The sequence below is a fragment of the Mytilus californianus genome, unplaced genomic scaffold (genome assembly GCF_021869535.1).
Source record: "Mytilus californianus isolate M0D057914Y unplaced genomic scaffold, xbMytCali1.0.p SCAF_9, whole genome shotgun sequence".
Classification (NCBI taxonomy): Eukaryota; Metazoa; Mollusca; class Bivalvia; order Mytilida; family Mytilidae; genus Mytilus; species Mytilus californianus.
In genome coordinates, this window is record NW_026262745.1 from 28432793 (window position 1) to 28460784 (window position 27992).

A 27992-nucleotide genomic window follows, 5' to 3' on the forward strand; every position below is an offset into this window, starting at 1 on the left:
TGAAAACAGTTTAAATTTTATTCATAAATAAATTAGCGAACAATAAATTGGCATATAACAAATGCAGCAACCTGGTAATTCATAAAACAGCTAATAAAATTTTAACTTATGGTTGTTGTTTGAGTAGTGAAAATAGTTCATAGTTCATTCATTTGAACAGTGCAACCCTTATCAATAAAGTAAATCTTGAACATACAGAAGTAACAGTAAAATGACTTGTCTTTTCTTTTTAACGGTACAATTAAAAACATTGTTAATACAAAACTTTATCAAAAATTGGATTTAATTTTCACCACCTGTTTGCATTGACAGTGAAATTTCAAAAGCTTCTTGTTGTTCATTGAAGATGGAATATAGTAAATGATTGGCATTTTCAACAAAACAAACATTTTGCATAATAAATTACAACTTTAAAGAAGAAATATTGGTGTAATTATTTACAATATCAAAGGCACAACAAAATAAACAACATTCAGCACCAACAGAAATATCACAATACTAAAGCACAATAATGCTGATATATTGTATGTATACTTGATAATAGAAGGGAATGGATATCAAATATATCTACAAATCTATTAACAGGAATTACTTATCAACTATTTAACTATTATGAGTTTTTTTCCCTTTTTGAAATTCTTTTTAAGTTGCTGGACTTATTGAGAGTTGTTAGAAAATAATACTTTCGAAATGGGTGGAGGTTTTTATGCCCCCACCGCAGGCAATAGGGGAACTAAGTGTTACCCTTGACTGCCCGTCACATATTTTTCGTTTCCACACTCTAACTTTAGTTTTCCTCATCCAAATTTTATGAATCTCATACACAATGCTAAGAACCAAAACCTGCAGACAGAGTTCGAATTTGGGCAGTGAGTCACTTACCGTTCTAGTCTAACTTCTAGAGTTATGCCCTTTATAACTTGGAAAATTGCAAAGCCTAAGCGGGGTAAAACTTGTTAACCCATGACTATACAAATGGCATATAATGAGGAAAATATGATAATGACATAATAAACAAAATATGCATTTCTGGGAAGCATAAATCTTTAAAAGTCAACAATTTAAAAATTCTTTAATTGTTATATTTCCAGTGTTCTTAGACATATTCTTCTTTAATTCAGATAAATTTTAATGATTTTAAAGCAAAATCATCCCTGTATTAAACTAGATATCACCAGAACATAGTTCTTAAAATCTGATTTTCTTGGGTAGTTCTTGAAGAAAATCTGCTGGTCCTTACTATTATTTATATAACAATATACCAAAAATTGTGTCGGTCCTATACAAAATTTTTGTGATCATATCACTCATTTCGAGAAATCTGCCAAAATGGCTATCAATATCATTTTTGAAAACTATTTACTTCCTCGGAAGTTACCACCATATCTATCAGTTAATTTGAATGATTTAATATTTTTCATCATTGTCATGTATTTGCAAAGAATACTGTTATTTTTGATAAAAAAAACTATTGATTAGAATAGCTCAGTCTCACAGATATAAGGCATGGATCAGCTGCGAAAGAAAATGTTTAAAAATTCTAGAATAAGCCATTGCTTTATAAACCAGTAAGCGTAAACTGACAAGGGGCAACAGTTGGACTATGTGAAATTTTATTCAATACTATTTATTGTGTTTCCTGATTGGTTATAGTGATTTAGATTTTGTTGTTTCAGACTTGATATTGTAAGGAAATATTTAAATTATAATAATACATGGCTTTGCTATACATGTACCATGAAAAAATACCCATCCCCCACCCCCCAAGGTGTGTGAAATCTTAATCAACAACTTCTTTGAAATTTTACAGTTTTGTTACAAGGATTATTTATTTATTGAGCGAGTCTATAACACGATTGCTGTAAACTATCTGTATTTTAAAGTTTAATGGCTGCCATGGAATTATTTGGTATTTTTGTATTCCTAGTAGACTTCATCTTCTTCTTCTTGTTCATCTTGTGGAAGTGTTAATGGTGGTTGTCTCTTATGTCCTTCAAAATATCTAGATGCTTTGTCTAGTGGAGTGGTCTGAAAGAGAGTTGTTTTGAAAAGAAAATGTATCAACAAAAATGAGGGAAAAAATTTACTTACAAATAGACATTGATATATATGTATAATGATTGGTGGTGAAAGAAAATAGATTATTTTATTCTCAAGTAAATAAGCATAAGAACAAATTATATATCTTTTATAATTTTACCTAGATAAAACAAAATACTCCAAATAATATTAAGTATTATAAAACACTAAGTAATTTATTGTGTTGAGTTTTTGACTAAATTGATATATAACACATTGAAATAATAAAATGCCAAACTTACAGCGACAAGCCTGATTCCAGCAGTACTTAATGATGCCTTACTCCTCCTACGGAAATGTTTCTTAAGTTTCTTTGCTACTTGTACCTGCATGTCTGAATCGCTGGCCTTGTCATTCTGAAATATAAGAAAATTATTTGCTCCACGCTGAATTTACAATAAATGCATTATATTTAAGGTTTGTTGCAGGTAATTTCATATTATTCACCTTTTTCATTAGCAAAAACTTTTTTGTATCTGACTTGCTCAAATTCCATTGAAATGTTGTAGAAATTTATCAAACATCTTTGAAACATTGGATATTTTTCCGAAAGATGGAAGTTATTTAACCTGTGATGAGAGAAGAACTTTAAGCCAAAATCAATTTGTCTCTTCTAGCCTAGAATATCAACATTAGTTTTCATACATAATATTTTATACCAATTTTGAAAGGAGTGGCAGCACCTGAATCTGTGTTTTATTATCAGTGTATTAAAATACTGCATTGATTATTTTAATGTAGTAATGAATAAAATTAAAGCCATTTATTAAAAATCTGAAATGAGCCAGAAAACTGAAGTTTCATGACTTTCAAAGTACAAATAAATAATAATTGCAGTTCTGTAATATATATCCATTTCAATTCTTCTATTTGTCCTTTCCAAACATAATGTTCTGACTTACAATAATCCACTCATGTGACATTACATCCTCAGCAGTTAACCTAGATTCTGGATTGATGTCTAACATCTGACTTATCAGATTTTTAGCCGAATCTGATACATCATCCCAGTATGGTGAAGAAAATTCAAAATATCCATCAATTACTTTGTCAAATAATTCTTCTGTATTGTTTGTGTCACTGTAATAAAAAAAGACTATCTTGATAGGTTGTATATACTTCTGTTGATGGGGGTCTAAATGGGGTTTAATGGGTAAAGAATAGAGAATAACTGGGTATGAAAATATAGAGAATAATGGGCAAAAGAAAACAGAAAAATGACCTAAGAAATTGAATACAAAAACCAGCCCCTGGTTTATAGATGTTAGTTTTCGACATTCCATGCATTAAGTTTGTAAGTTGTAAATTACAGTTTTAGTGAATCAACGTAGAACATCACTCCAACAAAATGATAGATGACTTTCACTCAAATGTATAATTAAAAGGGTATACACTTGTGAAATATAAGGATAGCCAAGCCAAAATAGAGACATTCTTCAAAGTAAGTTTAAAATTTCTGTGAATTTAACCTGTTCTTCAGAGGTTAGTTTCACATTCTTACTGTTGGCAAAATGTCAATTTTAAGTTTTTATACATGTTAAATTTGTTTACAAGTAGTATTTAAGTATACAACATACCTTACAAAGGGAGGGAATCCACATAAAAGAATATATAGTATAATCCCAGCTGCCCAAACATCAACTTCTATACTGTACCTAAAAAACAGGATTCAATATATATATATTTTAAACAAAAGTCTGTATAACATGCTTTGTAATTCTGTTATAGTTTCTTTATCAGTATTTAAAATTTCAGTAGAAGTATTGTTCAGTATATTTTATGTTTTTAACAATAATTCTTACCCAACTTCTGTGAGTATTTCAGGTGCTACATAGGTAGGTGTTCCACATACAGTAAATAAGGTTTCATTGCAATATGTAGCAAGTCCAAAATCTCCCAACTTTAATGATTTTGTTTGGTCCGCATGGTGTGTTACCTGAAAAGGAAATTTATAACATAAGTTAATAAAACGAAGTATTAAATCTGTGCATTTTCAGATTTAATTTGAACTTTTTCATCCATCAGAAATTAGTGATGTGACTCTTGTAAATTAAGTTAAAATATATGAACAAAATGTTATGTTTCAGCATTTTCAGGTTTTTTTGTCGAGCCTTCGACTTTAGTCGAAAAAGCGAGACATAGCGATCCTATATTCCGTCGGCGTCGTCGTCGGCAGCGTCCACAAATATTCACTCTGTGTTTAAAGTTTTTAAAATTTTAATAACTTTCTTAAACTATCCTGGATTTCTACCAAACTTGGACAGAAGCTTGTTTATGATCATAAGATAGTATCCAGAAGTAAATTTTGTAAAAATAAAATTCCTGTTTTTCCGTATTTTTCTTGTAAATGGACTTAGTTTTTCTGCTGGGAAACATTACATTCACTCTGTGGTTAAAGTTTTTAAAATTTTAATAATTTTCTTAAACTATCCTGGATTTGTACCAAACTTGGACAGAAGCTTGTTTATGATCATAAGATAGTATCCAGAAGTAAATTTGTTAAAAAAAAATTTCCTTTTTTCTGTATTTTACTTATAAATGGACTTAGTTTTTCTGCCAGGAAACAATACATTCACTCTGTGGTTATAGTTTTTGTCGAGCCTGCGACTTTTGTCGCAGAAAGCTCGACATAGGGATAGTGATCCGGCAGCGGCGGCGGCGTTAGCTAACTTCTTAAATGCTTTATATTTTAGAAGGTGGAAGACCTGGATGCTTCATACTTTGTATATGGATGCCTCATGTTACGAAGTTTCCGTCAGTCACATGTCCAATGTCCTTGACCTCATTTTCATGGTTCAGTGACTACTTGAAAAAAAAGTTAACATTTTTTGTAATGTTAAATTCTCTCTTATTATAAGTAGTAGGATAACTATATTTGGTATGTGCGTACCTTGCAAGGTCCTCATGCCCGTCAGACAGTTTTCACTTGACCTCGACCTCATTTCATGGATCAGTGAACAAGGTTAAGTTTTGGTGGTCAAGTCCATATCTCAGATACTATAAGCAATAGGTGTAGTATATTCGTAGTATGGAAGGACTGTAAGGTGTACATGTCCAACTGGCAGGTGTCATCTGACCTTGACCTCATTTTCATGGTTCAGTGGTTATAGTTAAGTTTTTGTGTTTTGGTCTGTTTTTCTTATACTGTATGCAATAGGTCTACTATATTTGGTGTATGGAATGATTGTAAGGTGTACATGTCTAGCTGCAGGTGTCATCTGACCTTGACCTCGTTTTCATGGTTCAGTGGTCAAAGTTAAGTTTTTGAGTTTTGGTCTTTTTTTCTAATACTAATATATGCAATAGGTCAACTATATTTGGTGTATGGAAATATTTTATGATCTATATGTCAGTCGCGCAGGTTTTATATGACCTTGACCTCATTTTCACGGTTCATTGCTCAGTGTTAAGTTTTTGTGTTTTGGTCTGTTTTTCTTAAACTATAAGCAATAGGTCAACTATATTTGTTTTATGGAAGAATTGTTAACTGTACATGTCTGCCTGGCATGGTTCATCTGACCTTGACCTCATTTTCATGGTTCATTGGTCAATGTTTAGTTTTCTTGGTTAATGTCAAGTTTATTTGACAGTTGTAATTAAGCTTTATATTTAGGACTATCAACATAATATCAATGATTAGTAAAGAAGGCGAGACATTTCAGCGTGTGCACTCTTGTTAAAATTTTAATAACTTTCTTAAACTGTCCTGGATTTGTACCAAACTTGGACAGAAGCTTGTTTATGATCAAAAGGTAGTATCTAGAAGGAAATTTTGTTAAAATTTGTACCTGTTTATCCATATTTTACTTATAAATGGACTTTGTTTTTCTTCCAGTTAACATGAAATACAGTCTGCAGTTAAAGTTTTTAAAACATTTATTAGATTCATAAAATATCCTGGATTTATACCAAACTTTGACAGAAGCTTCTTACAATCAAAAGATAGTATCTAAAGGAATATTTTTATAGATTTTTTTCCTCATCTTTGTTGAGCCTGCGATTAACAGCAAAAGTAGGCGAGACACTGGGTTCCGCGGAACCCTTACGAATTTTTTTAAACTTTTATCCATCAGATTTTAAGTTTTTGTATATCTATAATAATGGAATATCATGTGCCAAGACCATACAGGCGGAAACCCGGTTGAAATAGAACAAAAGAATCGAAGCTCTTTGTTAGAGAAGGCGATAAATGTTTGCTGTAATGTTTACTATAGTAACAAAAATTTAAAAAGTTAATAGAAACAAATAAAATGACAATTTTCTACTCAATTCCGAAGTATTTTATTTCAAAAATACCATTTGCATAAGTTTTCAATTTATCTATTACATAGTTAAGCAGAACAATTAGATATCAAGTCGACAACATGGATATCTATCAAGTTGGATGTAGAAAATGCATAACCTCCGATTTTCAAATTTTTTTTACCACGGACGCAGAACATATCAACCTATTAGTTCAGTAATTTTCGTGTCTGCCCTTCTATTATGTGACTCAAGAAAAAAACCAAAAAATGGGTAAGAAATGTATCGAAAAGAGAAAATCGAGTGCACCTTTTTATGTTAGGGCGTGTTTGAGTTGAATAGTTAGTCTTGAAAACGTACAAAGCAAGAGTATTTGATACATCATGTCGCTTCAGATTCTATCATTTTTATATATCAAGGCTACAGGTTGACTTTATAACATCAAAAATTCACAGTACTAAAAGATGAAATATATGGGTCAAGTGAAATACCTTTCTAATGAATCACAAAAACAGAGTAGGTGTTTTCGAATTACTTATTTTTACTTTAAAGTACTTGATGACAGTCTTTTAAGTTGGATCTTAAAAATGCATATCTTCGAAAAAAAATCATAATAAGGGTTTATAGTCTACAAGCACTGAAAATTTTTATAGTCTGCCCTTCCACGAAATATTTAATTAGAATTTTTTTCAATGTTTATGAATCTTCGAAAATTCCCTCTGACAACCGATCAGACAATAGTTTTAAGTTGACTCAATGCAGACAAGAACATTAACTGATGCTCATTAGCTAGTAGATACATTTGTCTTTTAAAATACAACTGACAATTAAGGATCGTAATGGTGCTATGTGGATAAATTTATCGGTTTTTAAGAGCTAAATAGGCAGAGCGTCATCCCTACAATGGCTTCCTTTTCTATGATTGTAAAAACGAACTGGCGTAATGGGGAGATTACTTTGACGAAGTAAAATCCTGACTGCATAGTGATTTCAAGTCTAATAGCATCAATGGATTTAAAAGTCTTTGAAGTTTGAGAAAGGTGTCAGCCTCAACTTTATTTATTCCTAAAGCTGTCTGCCTCTCTCCTCTACAGAGTATGTTAGCTTCCAACATTGAGATTTGTAATCCTTGTATACAATAGATTTTATTGTTTATTTTCCTGTGTGTACATCAAGTTAATGTGTAGTTGTATAAAAAGACATACATTTGATTTTACTTTTAATATACTAAATCTTATTGCATCTTATTTTCCAGAAATGTTCATACAACAAATATTCCTATTTACATCGAAGCAACCATACCAATTAAATTTTTTTTTTTATATATTTATATATACAAAAAAAAGTTTCTTTTCAAGCGGTGTACAGAATTATATATTAAAAATTAAATACACAAAAAGAGTTTTAAAAGCTGCTTTTAAAACTCTTTTTGTGTATTTAATTTTTAATATATATATACTATGAAGATATCTAAAGCCAACTTTGCCTTACCAACAGATTTTCTGGTTTGATGTCCCTATGTACAATATTAAGTTTGTGTAGATATTTAAGAGCACTAGCTAAGTTGTGTATCATGGTGCTGGCATCTCTCTCTGTGTATTTAGTGGATGTGGAGATGGCATCAAATAAGTCTCCGCCCTGAAAAATAATACAAGTGTAACTATTCTTTTATTTAGTACTGTTATAACCCTAGCAGACATCCGATATTATCAAATGAATGCACTTGATCAATCATTTTTTCTATTTAATAGATTTTATTAATTATCAAATAACTGTTGGTCACTTTCTTTGATGATGTAAATGACTACATAAAATACACAATATTTCGTTTTCTGTCACTATTTCATTGTTCAAAGATAGATAACTTTATTTCATTCACATGGGCAATACATTCTCGTTAAGAGAAAAAGATGAAGCCTTCTGTGTACTAGATAAAAAGAATGTGGTAGTCTGGAGTGTTTTGCTACAGTAATTTTCGATTAAATAAAAGATATAGGGTAGACTTCAATGAAACAGCTACACAATAAAACAAAAATGGTGTCAAGATTCTAGAAGTCAAGGTCTACAATAAAAGACGGATGGTAAAACCATAGGTCAAACTCTAAATCAACCTAGTCCACACAAGATTGTGCATGAATTTAACAGAAATACCTAAACTATGCCATTAATAAATAATCTCTTAAATGGACACAAGCACTAAGAAACTGACTTCCCATTGTACCTTGCCTGCATTTTACAAAAAAATCTTACAACTAAAAATACTTGTAAGGGATGAATTATTAGTCCCCTACCGACGAAGTTGAAGGGGACTATAGGTTTGCACTCCGTTAGTCTGTCTGTCTGTCCATGCGTCAGTCCGGCAAATCAGTTTTCCACACTTTTTTTCTTCATGCTTGAAGATATTGATTTGATATTTGGTATATTATCATGGCAAGTTACAGATCAAGTTCGAATTCTGTTCCGGTCTAATGATTTTGTGCAGAGTTATGGTCCTTGGACTTGGAAAATTCACTCAAATAATCAGTTTCCCACACTTTTTTTCATCATGCTTGAAGATATTGATTTGATAATTGGTATATAGTTTTATCATGACAAGTTACAGATCAAGTTCGAATTTTGTTCCGATCTGATGATTTTCTGCAGAGTTATGGTTCTTGGACTTTGCAGATTCACTTAAATAATCAGTTTCAACACTTTTTTTTTGTCATGCTTGAAGATATTGACTTGATATTTGTTATATAGTTTATACCATAACAAGTTATAGATCAAGTTAGCATTTTGTTCCAATACAATGAATTTTTAACCTGTTGGGGACTATGTATTGCCATGCAATACTCTCAGAATGCTTGTTCAGAATACTTATGATCAATTTTAGTAGTAAGATATTTTGTGAAACGCCTGCCTGTATTCTATTGAGAACTATTAAAAGCATAACTGATTAGTTAACTTACCTTGACTAATTCCATGACTAGGTATAACTCATCTTTGGTATCAAATTCATCCACTAGTAATATAATATTTGGATGGTCTACTTTTCTGAGTATGGATACTTCATTCTCAATCATTTGTTCCTAAAATGTACCGAGAAAATAGAATTTCACCAGTTGATGTTGATTTCAAAAGTAGTCCATTTATAGATATACAAAATATAATGTTATATTTAAATTTCAATCCCTTATTTACTAGTAAACATCAATATGCATGTACAGTTTAGTAATGCTTTTTTATGATTTAAGATGATAAATTCATATTAATTTTCTTGGTGATTTTTTAACACAAATTGGTGTTTCTTACCTTGCCTTTACATTTTTCTTTATCAATCACTTTTAGGGCATATTGCTTGTGTGTTTTCCTGTAAAATATAAGACGAGGAACGAACTTTAATGTTAAATTGAATTATCTCCCCTTTAGAAAAAAAAATAACATGAACATTTTCCCTTGTCTTTTTTAAAGATTTGAATTTTAAAATATGAATGGAATTTCCTTACAAAAGTACATTTCATCAGAATAATGTGATGGTTTACTTGTAGAATTTTAAATTCCAAATTTATTTACTTTAAATTCAGAAATGATAAATTCAATGCATTTACCAGTGCAATTAATTTGTTGAACAACAGACAATAAATTGTGTGATTTCAAGAATTGCTGCATACAATTAATGTAATCACATTATCATCCCATCATATTTTCCCTGTAAATAGGCGCATTACAAAAGTTTCTGAATTTCTGGTAGAACGTTTTCATAGATTGTTTGAGCACATAGTTTCGGAATTGGTACAAGTAAATCCCACTTGATATTGCTCTATTTCTCATACCTTATGTCAAAATGAAGCTTATGAATATCAGAAAATATTAATTCTAGATATAAGCTTATTAATAGATAACATCATTTGGTATCACTGCATGCTCAGTGATGACTTGTACATACATTTTGTACATTCTTATTAGATTGCTTTTTTCATTTGCATTATTATAAATCCATTGAAATTTTAATAGCTATTTTTGGATTTTCTAGTGTTTTTTTACATTATTTCTCTCGTTGTCAACACTATGTATAGATGTACTTACTTTTCTGTACACTCTTTTACAACTGCAAAATTTCCTTCCCCAATAATTTTACCAATTTCATATCTCTGAGCTAAAGATGGTGGTCCTAAAGAAAATACTGAATATGAGACATATGTGATATTCAACATTTTTTTTCAGATATTCACCAAAAGTGTTTAAAATCTATATAGTTAGTAAAAAGAAAAAAACATTCTATTTCTAACTTTTTAGTACCGGTATAGTTAGTCATGCATTTCAAAGCTGAAATTGTACCTGTCTTGTCTTCCCATGACATTTTGTGGTGCATAGATGTGATACAGATTCATATTTAATGTTATAGGTGGAGCATGATTGCTAAATGAAAAAAAATAAATTCTGTTCAGTTCTGAACTACTGTGGAGATATCATTTTATATGAATGCTCCAAAGTACATATGACCTTTCAAGGTAAACCTGCATACAAACTTTCAAGGTAACTGTGCTTACAGCCTTTTAAGTAAAAATTATACTGAATTATTTTTCTTTAAAACAAAACACTATTTAAAAAGCAAAACTACTTCTCAAATTTGTTATGTTTAAATATTTTCATACTGATAAACTACTGTAAAAAAATATATAATTATCTCCCCTTGATAAGCAGCAGTGTATTAATTGAATAACATTTAGAAAGGCAGTATTTTTTCAATAAAATGTCCTTTTGAAGACAACTGATTTATTTATCCCTCTTGAAAATATTGCTTTCTATCTGCTGGTGGCTTTCAGACAAATGTGTTCAATTTCATGCTAGTTTTCCTTTAAATTGATTTTTATTGTTAGCAAAGTATATCGCTTCAACAAAGATGATGTTTTCTTAACTATTGGTAAAACTTCCATGTTGAAAGGAATTAATTAACTAACAGGAATGTTCCTAGAGAGTCGTACAAATAAAGAATAAAATAACAATATTTCATCCATATCACAAATTCAGCAAGAAAACTACCAGATAATTGATTCCAGGAATTTTATGATAGTAAAACATGAAATGTCAAAATGCTTTTTATTTCTATTGATTTTCATTTTCCTTGATTCTTTGATTTATAAGCAATAATCCCATTTTATACCTAATATTGATGAAATGACATTCAAAAGCTCTGCCATTTCCCAATAATTTGATATCTAACATATTCCCAGATAAAATCTAATGGTATTGGATTTAGGTTTTAATTATAGTCTATGCACATATATGGTGGTAATGTAAATCCTGCATTATTACTCCCCAAGGTTTCTTAGTGTAAATCAACCTTCACATGTTTAAATCATACAAAGTAAAGCTTTTTTTTAATCAAATGACACAATTAGGCCTAATTCTTTTGAATACTATAGCAAATGTGCCAGTGTGAGGCACAGTACCAGGGCTGAGCTATTGCTATCATTTGGCCTTTATTTTACTTTTCATGTTTTCATCTTCTCATCTCAAACTCAACTTCCAACTTATCACAAAATTTTAACAAAACATAGAAGGATAATGTATTGATTGATCTTTCTAAAAATTATTCATTGCATTCCATTCAGGCAAAAAAACATAGCTATAAGATACATTTCTTATTTATGATTGACTAACTTTCAAATATTATTTCTTATCCTTATCTGCAACTCATTATAAACGCCACATCTTTCAAAATGTATAACATGGATGATAAACAGTTATTAGTATTCAATATTTTGTATTGATCTGGAAGCATACAAGACAGCAAAGGTATCAGCAAAACTTCCACTGACATGTATGCTGTCATTTGCAAAAATTGATTCGGATTGTCAATTTGCATTTTTTGTCTATAGAAGCAAAGGGCCCAAATATTTCTAATGATTATAGGATGATTGGGACACCATCTAAAAGGGGTTTTAATTTTTATATTGGTTTGTTGTTTGCTTAATGTCCAGTTGCAAATATTACATGCATATTCAGGACTTTCTCACTAGTAGATGATTAGTTTATATACATGGTGGCAATTTCAGAACTCTCCATCGGATTGATTAATTTTCATATCTAAAAAAGAATGCAACAACACAAAATCTTAAAAATCCTTGGATACTACCATGAAACAAGGCTGAATAAGAATTGCCTAATTGGGATGAAAAGTAACGATTTTTGAACATTGGACAAACATTGCAGTTGAGTGATACATGTCCTATGAGCTTCTACAGCTTTAATTTTCCACAATAAAAACATTATAGGCTTAAAACCCGTGTTGGTTTAAACAAAAATGCAAATTTTCAAAATCTTTTAATATAATTTCAAAATAAATAAACGTTCCAAGACGAAGGTGCTAAGTGGCATTTTAGTATTTATTTTCCCTGTATCTTAATTTAGCCTGTTCCTGTTGATGTCTATCACATACCACATTTAGAATTCAGTCATGTCCCATCACATCCCAAAATACACCTTCAATCTACCCCGTGTAATACAAAAAAGCATAATTGAAAGTTAATTAAGGACAACAAGTATATTTACCTCCATTCATGCCATTTGCTGTTCTGTATTTTGGCTGAAATACATTTAGAAGATTTATTGACATGCAAAACTTCGACATGTTCTTATGAAATACACGGTCTGTGATCTAGATTCATTATACGTATTTCTATGTTAAATGTTGTTAAAGAAAGTAAAAATTATCTGAAAAAGGCTATCAAGTAGATAGAATAAGAGAAATCATCCCTGGTGACGTAGAGATAATTATCACTGTTTTGTTCTAAGCAGAAAAAGAAAGAAAAAAAACAATTAATTAGCTATAGTATACTTACTGCAGATACAACTCTTAATTTGCGTGAAGCTTTAGGTGAAGCTATTGGTGATGAGGAACCTAAAGCAAAAAACAATCACAATTAAATGCTGATTAGTTTTTATAAAATTCATTTCATCATCAATTAAATTTCAAGAGAGATCCTTTCTACGACGGAATTCTAATCAGTATCATAAAAACCCTCGATGCATACAATATACGATAAGGAGATAACCATTATTACCATAGTAATATTATAAGACACTCGACATGGATTAAGGAAAATCTTGTCATGGGAAAGTCAGCTTGATGACTCAACCCAGGATACCATAAGTATTATTGACCGGCTTCTTTGACCAAACAGATGTGATTTTTCTTAACTTCATGAAATCTTTACACGGTACCACATAGGTATTTACTGTGCAAGCTACAACCACAGTGGCTACAACATAATATAAAATGATTGGGGGGGGGGGGGGGGGGAGTTTAGAACTGCTCGGATACCTTTTATACTTTAAAAGTTGCTGCTAAATTGAGTTGCATCAATCTAAGCACTAATCTAGGCTGGTACCCCCAGGGTATTGTTATATGTCCCTATTTTTCATCAACGACCTATCAGTTTGCTTAAAGACCGGCGATAAACACTATGCCTATTTGCTGCAATTATGTTATATACAGAAACACCAGAAATGTTAAAAAGAAGATGCTTTAATCATAATACCTTCACAAATTCAAAGGTAAGAGAATAACCATCAAATAGAATTCCATATTAAAAATGTCACCAACAAGACGAACCTTCTAGAATACCTGTATCTAACCTTATTTAATTGAGCAAATATCGAAAACACCATAACTTAAAGTAAAGAAGAAGGCAAATTCCACCTTTTACATGAGATGTGAGAAAACTATGCTGATACCAGCAATGTATTCCTTGCACCATTCGCAAAAACCCTGGTTTACCAGATATTGGTCTTCCCGGATGACACATTAGACTCTTTGTCTGAGGATATTGAACCCTCTATTATCAACAATCAACATTATTAATCGTCCGTCCCTATAGACAACAAATCAGATGCAATGTCTAGGTTAGTTTGTGAATTGAATTACAGGACGGAACCCGTCCATTCACCACCTCCAATCGTTAAATGTTATAACCTAACTGGAAGCAGATTAACGTAATAACTTGCATCTGACAAATGTTGCTTTTAGTAAACAATACTTCTGTTAAAGCAGTGTGATCTGCATCGTTTTGTTTGCCCATCATGGACCTATTACGCTTTTGATTTGTCATTGCAAAAATGATTGTTCCATTGAGTATTACCGAATATTTTTCTTCATGATGTTCAATTTTCACACAATTGTGAGTTCCACGATAATGGTACAAGTGTGTACATAGCGTAAAGTTCTTTGCTGTAGTGGCTTTAAATGAACTAAGGATGCACGTACACGTGATATGAAATCATACCGGGTACCCTTTGATAATGAACAGTATATGTACTTCAGATTTGATATACATACCTGATTTATCAAGACTTCTAGATGATAATGAGATTTTGCGAGGTGTTCTTGGTGATCTCAATGTTACCCTTTCTGATTGTCTGAACGTTGTATTTTTATATGCTGAGACTAATCTTACTTCTGAAATAGTTTTAGAAGCTTTATTAATGAATATGTCATTTTAAATAAAAAGTTTGTATGGATTTTTTAGGAATGCCTGATCAGAGGATAAAGTCAAATAACAAGTTGATGGCAGGGGCGGATTCAGGCGGGGGCGTGGCGGGCGTGCGCCCCCCCTCAAAAAAAAATTTTTGCAAAGCATGGGTTGTCCTCAGCTTAATAAAGAATATTTCAATAATTTTACCTCAATAAAAAATCCTGGATCCGCCCCTGGATGGTTTGTTCATATTTTATCATCTTGGTGTACTGTAGGCTTGCGGGCGATCGTTGAATTTTAAGACTGACTTAGACTGCTGACTTGGCATTTCGGCCTTGGGCATCAACGTCATTTGGACTCGGATTGACAGTTTTCTCATTAACAATCATGCTACATCCCCTTAATTGTATATACTAGTAAGAGGTGGGATACCGACTTAGATAACTACAATCTGGATGAAATACAGATCATGTGTTAAACAAAGCGTGGATACAGGATATGTACTTTTATTAGATTGTGACAACTACAAACCAATATCTCCTTATCTTGAGTTGTTTAAATTTTTATTAATTCTACACATATATATGAAGGACAAAATACAGATACAGCGTTATAGTTTAGATAGTCATGTTGAAAACTGAAAACAATCTTCACAATCTATATAAATCGGGCGATGAACAACGTGGAGAATCAGACTGTTGAAGTTCTTTGTCTGAACTTTTAATGTAAAATCAACTGTACTGTACTTAAGATCATTTATCTTCCTCAAAAAATTGGTTCCAAACCACAGTTAACTAAAGGTATTGTCTGTACATACCGTTTTCGTCGAGGTCAAAATCATCCTGAGTACACCGTTCATGGCCGTAAGCTATAAATACTGAGTTTTCATCTTTGAAAAAGTCATATAAAGAATTTACCTGAAAGAAACATAAGACTTTAGCTGTTGTGTGTAGGGCATCAGGAATTCCAACATTCAAAGGTATAGTCAAATTTTTACTTTTTACCTTTCGGAACAGGTTAGTTATGCTAGAACCTTTGTTTCTGTTTTGTGTTTTGTGAACTTATTTTTGTCTTTTTGTCACAATTGTTGTCTGTCTATTTTCGACTTAAGATTTTTGACGGAGTCCTGATATTTTGAACTTGCACAGCAATCTGGTTATTGTATGAGCTTCGATGTGGTTAAAACAAGCTAAATCAGTTAACACTGACGCGATGAACATATTTTTTTTTACTTTTCAGTTGTTTTTCACCTTCTCAGAAACTACCTAGTTAATTTTAACCAATCGTGGTCCTTAAAGAGGTGAAAGACACCAAAGGGACTCATAACTCATAAATCGAATTGAAAACGACAAAATTATGGCAAAATAACAAAATACGACAAAAAGAAAAACAACACTCAGCAAAACACTAAATAGAAAACTAAAGACTGAGCAATACGAACCCCACAAAAAATCGGGGTATTTCTCAGGTGTTCTGGAAGCGTAAGCAGATCCTGCTCCACGTGTTGCACATTAGTGATGCTTGTGATAAGTATAATTACGATGATAGTCTTATTTCGTGATATCACAAATCAGTTTACGAGGATCTGCTTTAAAACATTTTATCAGGTCTATAAAAATGCAATCATTGACTTACTCTCTGGGGTATTTAATTTATTTTCTGCAAAAATAACCTGCACGGCATGAGATTCTGTAAAAGTCTTGTATGCATGTACGACGAGTAAATTAAAATAATTCCTTGTAGACAAATTGTCCTCTATAACAAATTACAAATAACACGGAATCCCATGTGTATGGATAAAAATGTTGTACATACAAAATAGATTAACAGATAATTTATTCATGGGACCCTAGATAGTACTTGACAGCATGAAACACTATATGAATTGTATCGTGGTATGCTGCTGGAACAATGTGAACCAAAGTCTATATATATGCAACAACAAAAAATTACAATGTGGCGGAATATGATCAAGCGACTGCAGAATAGTAATAGATTGGTTTAAGTCTTGATGACGTTTGCCGTTGGAATAAGTATTTGTTGTAAAGTATTACCTAGTATGCAGGATATGGACAGAATAGAGATATGTAGTCTTTAATTTTCAATTTATACATATCACTGTAGAACTAAAAGTTCGGCAAGGGGTATTTCAAACATGCCAACGTGCATCAGAGCATTGAGGATACTGGCAATAAACACTTCCTGACTCGTATTACAACACTGCAATGTCAAACTAGGTTATTTAGAGTATTGATTCCTTATTTGAAAAATTCTAACAGATTATCTTGTGTAAACTTAGAATGGCAAAAAAACTGTCAACACAGCAGTTTCATATCGAACATTTGAATTATAATCAATAGTTTCTCATGATAACCAAAACAAATGAGCTTTGAGGGTTGACGTATAATTTTTCACTTTAGACCGATGTGACTGAGCAGATGTCTGACTCCGTGGTGACTAATCTATAATGATGTGTGATGAGACATCATTATAAGGATAGATAAACATTCAGTCATAGCCTCTAACATGTTGTCTCTTGGAACTGAGAATAAGATGAAGATTTTCATTATAGTCTAAGATGCAGGGTATACGTCAATTAGACATTAACCAAGCAACACAAAAAAACCATAGTATCTATAGTAACTCATAGATAAATTGATATATTCTAGAGGAAGAAATGAACAACATCTATCGCATATACTTTCCGAAATCACACATCAATCATAATTAGAATTTCGAGAGACTCTAACCAGGTAGACCGTACTGTAAGTGCAATACGTTAACTGATCTTAACTAAGATCAAAATATGGTGTGCACGATTGTAAAATTGTAATTGCAGTGACAAACGGAACAGAAGACAAAAATCTGCCCTACACGATATCAAAAACAATAGCTTTAATGTCAATCAAAACACAGATCTTATATTGTATCTGCCGCAGTTATAGCTGGTTTGTAAAAGGGTGTGGTGTTCCTACAGCATTTATTACATTTTTGTCTTGCGCGGATTGTCACCTTTTTTATGTGATATATGTATAAACAAGAATGTGTCCATAGTACACGGATGCCCCACTCGCACTATCATTTTCTATGTTCAGTGGACCGTGAAATTGGGGTCAAAACTCTAATTTGGCATTAACATTAGAAAGATCATATCATAGGGAACATGTGTACTAAGTTTCAAGTTAATTGGACTTCAACTTCATCAAATAAAATTAAAATTGAGAATGGAAGTGGGGAATGTGTCAAAGAGACAACAACCCGACCATAGAGAACTACCTTGACCAAAAACTTAAACCTGAAGCGGGACAGACGGACGGACGAACGAACGGACGCACAGACCAGAAAACATAATGCCCCTACTACTATCGTAGGTGGGGCCTAAAAATACTATGTTACGTAGGTAACTGTTCATTGATTCTCGTCGGTGTCGGATCGGTTGCAGGTATTTTCGAAAAAGAGAATCAAATAAATTTTCATAAAAAGATCGTTATTAACGCAATAGCTGTAATAATTGGTATATAATATTCTATGAGGATCAGATTAAGTCAAAAATTTTGTTTTAAGGACCTCCAAAATCGATTTCAGGAATACGTTATTAGTTATGGACCACCAGAAATATTTCAGAACCTCCAATGCTTGATTTTAAATCAAGGGATTGGAAATGACAGTCAGTTGTGAATTAAACTTTAAGACAATTTTACCATTGTGAACTTTCCCTTTCTAGTAGCAACAATCCAGCAGCGCCTACATATGGAGTATATCTATCTCAGTTGATACGGTATTTACAGGCATTGCATTTCATATCCGGATTTCCTTGATCGAGGGTTACAATGTTATTGTATTAAGGGTTCCAAATGGTAAAGTTGAAATTACCCCTTCGAAAGTTTTACGGATCTCATCGTGCTGTGGGTATATCTGTGTCATGATGTCCACGAATTTGTTTTTCTTTTCCGTCCAATTCCATCCTCTTTTCCTCAATTGCGACATTACCAAACGCGAATTACCATCGTATCTTACTTGCTATGAGTAACACGACAGGTGTGACTGTTGAAGCAGGAACTGCTTACTCTTCCAGTTTCAAAAGTGATCCTCGGCTAGTTTTTATTTTTTTTTTTTTATTATTTCAGTCATAATCACGAATGTTCTTTCAATTCAAATATTTGTTTTTAATTACTTACTATGAGTAACACGACAGGTGTAACTGTTGAAGCAGGAACCGCTTACCCTTCCAGAGCATCTGTGTTTACACCGGTTTTAAAAGGGGTTCACACGTCTTCGTAAAAAAATAGCCAACGAAAAAAAGAGGGGCAGACAAACAATAGTTCACAAAACACAACAGGGAAAACTACAGACTGACACACGAACCCAACTCAACAGGGTGAACTGCAGTACTCCCGAAAATAAGTTTTCGTTATTTCGTTTGCTATGTACAAAGTCTTTAGACGTCGTCTCATTGACTTGACACTTGTTGCGAAATCTAATTGTGATTAACTCCACCATTGTCTCAAGTGGCATACTCCAAACCAGATAAGTTTATAAGAGTTTCAAAAGTGATCCTCGGCTAGTTTTTATTTATTCTTTTTTTATTATTTCAGTCATAATCACGAATATTCTTTCAATTCAAATATTTGTTTTTAATAACTTAGTTATTACATAACTTGCTAGTGTATGAATTATAACATTTGTTCAAACATGTATAATGTATGAGTTCCAACATACATGTAGATAATACAACTAGATATGTATAATCAAACGAAATGTAAGTGGAGATACACGAAAGATATTTGACATGTAAGTTGGGTATTTAAAATTAAAGGCACTAATGTACATGTTTATGTCGACACTTTAGTGCTTCATAACAGCTTTTCAACTATTTCACGGGTGTACGTGTAGTTTAATTTCAAATTTCACAGCATATCTTAAACGTTTATTTTCAGAGAGTTCAAGAACATAGCCCTTACTGTATTTACTATTTTGTTCAAATGAAGTAATTTCCCGGTGTATTTTAAAAGTTTATTTTGAGAGAGTTCAAGAAATAGCCCTTACTGTAATCACAGTGTTTTCAACGGTTGACTGGTAATAACCCAATATTATTATTATACACCACAAAAAGTTGAAGCCTGGCCCACATCTTCCTGGCGAAGTAGTGTTTATACCACAACTGGTAAATATTTCAAAATCGACCTTTTTTATACACCCGTTTACGAGACGTATTGTGGTATGCCGTTGTCTGTCCGTCTGTCCGTCCGTCGTCAACATGTCAAAACGCTTTAAGCAATTTGCATGAAACTTTGGTGAATTGTTTATATCTATTGACGTGAGCTTCCTTTCGATTTTTATAAATTTTAGATTTTACGTTTCCGAGTTATGGGATTTTATTCATAAAAAAGGGTTGATTTTCCAGTTTTCGGACAATAACTCAAAAGTGCTTTGAACAGTGTTCTTGAAACTTTGGTGACTGGTTTATATCTATTAAAATAACCTCCCTTTAGTTTTTTTTTATAAATTTCTGATATGACATTGAGGAGTTATGGAACTTTATTCTTTTAAAAAGCGACGGGCGTATCATGCGCTCATGGCGCAGCTCTTACTATCCTTCCCATGTCGGAACATTTTGAAGGTCGCAAAGTCTACTTATTCAATTTTGCTGAAAATATGCTTCAATTAATCAAATGTGAATAAATGACGCGTGGAAATGACTTGTTTACTTTCTCTTGCTTGTCTTAGCAGCCTGTAATTCAGTGGTTGTCGTTTGTTTCTGTATATCATATTTGTTTTTCGCTTATTGTTTTGTACATGATCAGGCCGTTAGTTTTCTCGCTTGAATTGTTTTACATTTGTCATTTCGGGCACAGGCACTTGTCTCTGAAAAAAAAACTAAATTAAAGTTTATAGGTAATTTTTTTCAGAGAAAAGTGTCTGTGATTTCGATGCCTTTTATAACTCGCTATCCGGTATGGGTTTTGCTCATTGTTGAAGGCCGTACGGTTACCTATAGTTGTTAACTTCTATGTCATTTGGTCTCTGGTAGAGAGTTGTCTCATTGACAATCATATTACATCTTCTTATTATTATATGTTCCACGTATAATGTGTTAAAAACTCGTTTATTTCTAAATGTAGAAAGATTGATATGATAAAATGGTTCCAAGTGCACAAGAACAGTCTATATGATTAGTAACGTATACATTTTGTATTGTCAATATTCGAACAACCACTCCAAGTTAAAGCCATAACACTTGTTGTATACTTATAGTCATTACAAATCACTAGGATATTTACAATGTTTTCCGATGTAGTCGACATTTCTAATTAACCTTTCGATCCAAAATCGGCTTAATGACGAGCACTGGTCATTAAAAGGTCAACGTGACTAATTTCACTTAGTCATCTCGTTTAATTTCATGGTCAGTGTAACATGTGTGTTTTTCTTAACAATATTTTTAATTGCGAAAAAGAACAATTGGACAGATAAAAGACTTAAGAAAATCTTAGGTTTAGTATTTTTCAATGTTGTCTGTTCTTGTTCCATAATGAATTGAACATTGAATTAAATAAAATACTATTCTACAAGGGTGTGGAATTATAACTTGAATCTTTAAAGCAGAGGAGGACCAATTATCATCCGGCACTCGTCATCAATATAAAAATAAGGAATGTGGTATGATTGCTGGGGTACACCCACGGCAATCATATGTATATTTGCTCCGCCTAACAGAAGTTTCCCTGGAAATTATGTTATAAAGCAATGCCATTATATCTGTTCCTGTTGGAACAAACCTTTTATATCCTTTTTTCCGTAAGGAACAATTTCTGCTATATTTTTTCAAGTGAAAATAATACTAAAGAATACTTCTTCCATTTGGAACTTGTATTACGAAGGAACTTCTAACTCATAACATACTTACTGGTTGGCCATCCACTGTGAATATTTTGCGTACAATTCCCGAATTTAACTTGATTGCTTCTGTAACATCATTCAAAACTTGTTCAAAAGAATGTGCAGTTTTCTTGTTCAATAAAACTCGCACTGCTTTCCTTGGTTTTAAACCGTTTTTAATAACTGTTATCAGTTTTGGTTTGATGTAATCCTTGCCGTCACCCGAAAGTCCAAAACTTGCTGATAGTGGGTCATCTTTTGGTTTAGCGTTTACATTCCAATTTGGGTTAGCAGTTTTGGCGTAATCCAACTTTTTAAAAACATCAGTTGAAGCACATACGTAACTTTCCCCTTCCTCTAACTGGTTTAAGTTAGCTACTTTTTTTGTTCCGTCCATAGTAAAAATATGACGCACGCCATTCGGTAGAATGTTTTTATCGCACAGAGGACTTCCTGTAAGATCAACTAACAAAGAATCTAAACAACGAAATCTTTCTGCTGAAACAGCATAAACAATTCCTTTAAAAAATCGGTCACCATTTCTATAGAAACGAACTTTTCTCGCCTTCTTCTCGTCTGAAGATTTCATTATACTATAGCGGAGAAAGTTTGCATGGGCACTATGAGTAGGACTACTACTTCGACCGCTTTTGCCACTTGTTCGACTGGAACTTTTAAATCGATCATTTGGCATCGGAAAATGGTCTTCATATGCTAGTTCTGCCATTTCGTTTTCACGATCAGCTGAGAAAAAAAAATCGAAATTAAATGTTTAAATTTTATTTGAATAGGTAAATATATCACAGTCTGGTTATACATTAAATATATTTTACAGACCAGTGAAACGTTTCAATATTGGTATATAATGTTTAAACTTTACTTAAAATCAATTCATCTCTACGAATATATAAATTAATGTTCTATAAAAAAATAAATAGTTAAAAATTTTGTGATCCTATGCATGGTTCAAGATTTCTCTTTACTAGCGGAAAGACGTCAGAGAATCGGTCCTGCCAGTGGTTTAGTAAATAAATGTTCCATTTTATATTCAACGTGTTAAGAATACACATGTATTCATTGAGATAATCCATTTTTACAACTGAAATAAAATAAAATAACTAACACTAAAATTTAAGGAGTAATAAAGACTTAAAAACCATATAAACAGTGTACAAGAATGTACATTATAAATTGTATTAAGTTATGATAGGAAAAGTTATTTTAATGACGGATACTTGACACTCGCTGTTAAATATATAGTATTGAACAGCAGTGTTTTAAACTATATATAAAAAAAAGTAAATGGCATCTAACATGCATCCAGTTAATGAATATATACGAACGAATGAATGAATGGTAAAAACACGTATACCTCACATCTCCTTTTATTCAGAGAAAAAAGGAAAGGAGCCGTGCAGCTGAAATATAAAGAATGATTGGTGATAGCTGATCTTCGTCATTACAGATTTTCATTTTCATCAAACTTTCTACAAGAACTTAAAAGGAGGCGGACCAAGACCAAGTTGGTTATTCCTAATTGTGCAGTGTGTGACTCTTTCTAATGATTTCTAATCGTACCCACCTAGCTGACTTATATCAGCGTAAATCGTCATTCCGTTAGCTTTGGGTCAAATTCACGAAGTCCCGCACAAGTGAAAAACTCAAATAACAAAGTTTAAATCAACTTCTTGTGTCTTTTGTGTTAGAAAAATCTCATATATTTCACTTACGTCCAACTATACTCTTAGAAAAGAATCTACTTTCTTCTATAATATCGAGATTATCCAAAGCAAAATCACCCTTTGTAAAACCAGAGACGTATAATATGTCTCTGGTAAAACTGAAAAGCACACCGAAAAATTATTTCCTCAGAACACCCTTTTCAGGATTATCTTGATAAAATGGTAGGGATGTATACATAGTTTGTGCTTATAAAGAATTCAGTGACAGTCGCAATGTTTTAAACGGAAGGCAAGTGTAAAAAATCCACTAGCTTATGAAATCATATATTTGTACAAATATCGAACTATACTAAATTAATCAGAAATGTTACAAAGAAAAACAGTAGAGCTATATATCTTTGACTACACGAAAAATAACATTTAATAGAAGAAAAAACTATATTCCATACCCTAGCTAAGTCTACATATATATTATGTAACAGTTTAGACTATATAGTATATATATTTTAGTACAAATGCGCCCACATCCTGTGTATACTTACGTTGGAAATCATATATTCCATACCTTAGTCTACTTAAATATATGGAGCAGTTTAGACTATAGTGTATGTATATTTTAGTAAAGATTCGACCGTATACTGCATGTATATACTTACGTTGGAAATCTTAAATGTATTCCATACCCTAGTCTAGTTATATATATGTAGTAGTTCATACTATAGTGTATATATTTTAGTAAAGATTCACCATATCCAGTGTATACTTACGTCGGAAATCATAAATATATTCCATCATTAACCTCTCGTAAAGTGTCATCTCGGTTCAGCTTAAATCAAACTGTTTTGTTATGAAGGGTATAAGTTATAAGAAAAAATATTTGTATACAGCAATTATAGCAATTACCTATAGTTTCCTTTTCTTTTAAAAATTACCTACCCGAGAAATAGAAACTCAACCGAAGCATAACATTTTTAAATGAAGGTAAAATTTAGACGACGGGATTCTTTTATTCACAATTCAATTTTCCATTTCTTATATGAATAGGATTGATTTTTTAAAGAGAGGCGAAAGATACCAAAAGGACATTCAAACTCACATGTCGAACATAAACTGACAACGCCATGGCTAAAAAGAAAAAGACAAACAAACAACAATACACAAAACACAACACAGAAAACCAAAGACCAAGCAACACGAACCCCCTCAAAAAATGGGGCTGATTTCAAGGGGTTCGGGAAGGGTAAGCAGATTAAAATTTTATGTTGGATCTACTCAGGAGTGAATACTCGCTCTATCTGTGTCCTGTTAACAGTTCGTACCACGAAAACCTTTGGAGACAGGTATAAGCCATTACTGGCAACAGTATTGTATGCATCTTTTAAATTATAGAAACAGTTTGCAACTGGTTTATAAATAAGAAGATGTGGTATGAGTGCCAATGAGACAACTCTCCGTCCAAGTCACAATGTATAAAAAGTAAACAATTATAGGTCAAAGTACGACCCTCAACACGGAGCCTTGGCTCACATCGAACAGCAAGCTATAAAGGTCCCCAAAATGACTAGTGTAAAACAATTCAAACAGGAAAACCAACGGTCTAATCAATATAAAAAACGAGAACCGAGAAACGAGAAACACCTATGAACCACACCAACATACGACAACTACTGAACAACAGGCTCCTGACTTAGGACAGGTGCATACAAATGCAGCGAGTTTAAATGTTTTAACAGGCGCCAACCTCCACCCTAACCTGAAACAGTAGTGTAACATTACAACATAAAAACACACACTATAAAATATCAATTGAAATAGCTTCACTCCATCAAAAAGACATATAAACAAAAACAAGTAAATATACACTGAACGAATAAGTTTGATCTATGACACAATATTAATAAAAAAAGATGTAGGAACAATGTCAAAAAGACAACTCTAACCTGGGACAAAGTGGCGTTAAATGAAATAACGTACACAGGTAAATTTAAATATAATATTTTTGTTGTTAGGAGTACGGAAACATTTTTTACAAAATAAATAAATTTGTTGTTCACATTACGAGTACAGAAGTGAAAATTTATCGTCATACTAAATACTTATCAAAGGTGGTACATATAAAACAATAGTGAGACGAGATATAACACAAAATAAGTAAACATTGAATAACAGAAATGCATTACAAAGTGTGTCAACAGGTCAAATTAACAAGTAAGTACGATTCGAGAGTACTCGCAGTTACTGAAAGCTAGCTTAAAACCAAAAACAATTAATAATAATAAAAAAATCATGCATCAGAGACGCATATATATGCTCGAAATTAGTTAGAAATTGTTTTTTTATTTGTTTAAAACAAACTGATATCATGATTAACTGTATACCAGTCACAATGTCATATATATAAGTTTACTTGAATACATTAAAGTGGAAAATATTACAGACATATAAATACAAATCTGATATAATCAATAAAAATGTAGTTGCAGACTTATGGGCGGACATGCATATACAATTGTATATAGAAAGTACGATGACTATTCATTTTTTTGTTGAGTTAACTTATTCATTCAACTTGACTGGCTAATTATTATGTACTTTATTTTTAATTGCGTGTCTAGTTGTAACTGTTTTATATTGTTCTCACTTATCGTCATATAGTCTTGGCCTTGTATCAAAGATAAAAACAGATACTTTTAAAATATATCTTTTTCATTCATTGCCGATAGTCAAAGGGGCTTTAAAATTTTAACTTAACTGTGACGATTACAAAATGTGTTATAAAATTCAAAACTTTCAAATATACATTTCCTTCTAGAATTAATTGATAAACTGGAATGATATTATCGTAAGTCAATATTTGTAATTGTGCAATGTTATCAAAAATGCTAACAACTTTGACACTTTGGCAAATAAACATTTCATAAGCTATTTTCTTAAAGTGTACGTTGTGGAACGACTAAACCCTCGACAAATTAAACAAGGTCCTTGTCGTTTGTCACGCATATGATTTACACAGCGTACAAAAATGCCATTAAAAGTTTACTAGTAATATACTTTTGCCATTTGTGCCCCAATCGGCAAACCTCGGGTGAATACGGTGCGCTCCTTTAATAGAATTAAAGAGGTACGAAATCGATCGAAGTTGTGCCCGGAATCAAATTCTGCGATATTTTCTCCTAAATTGATTTGCAGAGGCTTTATCCAGCTCGATTTATAATGGCAGAAGAAAACATCAGTGAACTTCAAATTGACAGACAACAGACGCGCTATTAATCGTACCGCGAGAACGCCTGACCAAAATGATAAACTTTCAGTGGTATTTTCATACACAGTGTAATACCATACTGACTTTTGCTATACAATGTATATATATATCCTTAACTTATAGATCACGTTCGAATATAGTTAGATGTTGCATTCAATTGCAGGGGTGATTTAGAAAATGTTCAAAGGCCATTTGTTTTATAATTGGGTTACAAACGATTGAAGAAAGTGCATTTGAAATGAGTGACCGGCAAAACTTTTGAACGGAAAGGGCGATGTCTCACCCACTGTACTCAATATAAAAATAAGAAGATGCGGTATGATTGGTAATGAGACAACTCTCATAGTTCAAATGACGTAGAAGGTTAGCAACTAAAGGTTACCAATAAATGTCCCCGTACGGCCGTCAGCAATGAGCAAAACCCTTACCGCATATTAAGACTCATGGTATGACAAATGTAAAACAATTTAAACGAGAAAACTTACGGCCTTATTTATGAACAATTCGATGAAAGAAACCCAAAAATGATATACAGCAACAAACGACTACCACTGAATTACAGGCTCCTGACTTGGACATGTTTGCGGGCGAGCCAGCCCTCCCTAACCTGGGACAGCGGTGTTACACAAAAGACACAAAGTATAGATCTGAGATTACTCGTAGTTACTGGAGATAATTTACTAATATGTTTTTATCAGTGAATTGGCCTGAAATTTATGTCTCGACAAAAATATTGACTTTAACATAAAAAAGATGTTCGTTTCAATTGAATACGAGTAAAATGTATTATGGTATTTTCATCGCACGCGCTTCTAGTAATCGGTCATCATATTATGTCATCGTATTTCATTTCTTGACGATTTTTTTACAAGATATTTATCTGAAATTAGATTTTTTTTATGGATATTTAAATGCATTTATCGTTCGTGTGTCTGTTTTTTCATGTCGTCTTTTTAAATAGACAAAACCAAACATACTTATAACATTACATCTTAGTTAAAGAATCAACACAATTGAATACTTATATACCACCTTGACAATAAGATTAAAATATAATATTTCAATACATACATCTTAATTCTTTAATCTTTGGCGATTTTGGCCGTCTATCAAAATATATAGTGCAAATATTTTAAACAAACAGGCTACCATGTGAATAAATATTACACTATTAAAACTGAGAAGGTAATTTATTGACAAAGATTTCTTACCTGCTAATTATGGATCCCAGTCCTTTGTAAAATTCCGGTACCTTATGTTAAGATGACTCAAATGCAGACGGCATAATTTCATAAATTAAGAATATGCCGGTCTAGAACTTCTGCATGGCACTTCTGGTCGATACAAACAATTTAACTCGCCTCGTTTCCAGTATTGATTCTATAGTAT

The 27992-nt window shown here is 32.2% G+C and overlaps 1 protein-coding gene across 1 annotated transcript; it reads right to left on the reverse strand.

The window, feature by feature from the left end:
* Positions 1 to 27989, reverse strand: LOC127715528 (serine/threonine-protein kinase DCLK2-like). Its single transcript, XM_052221590.1, has 15 exons — positions 27815 to 27989; positions 21688 to 22403; positions 15598 to 15697; positions 14645 to 14764; positions 13149 to 13207; positions 12859 to 12892; positions 10390 to 10474; positions 9616 to 9673; positions 9273 to 9392; positions 7813 to 7959; positions 3882 to 4015; positions 3657 to 3734; positions 2982 to 3159; positions 2322 to 2435; positions 1 to 2028 (listed from the first exon to the last, which is right to left on the reverse strand). The coding sequence occupies exons 2-15, from the start codon at positions 22384 to 22386 to the stop codon at positions 1924 to 1926; spliced, it is 2031 nt and encodes a 676-aa protein (XP_052077550.1). The 5' UTR covers positions 22387 to 22403; positions 27815 to 27989; the 3' UTR covers positions 1 to 1923.
* Between the last annotated feature and the right edge of the window lie 3 nt (positions 27990 to 27992).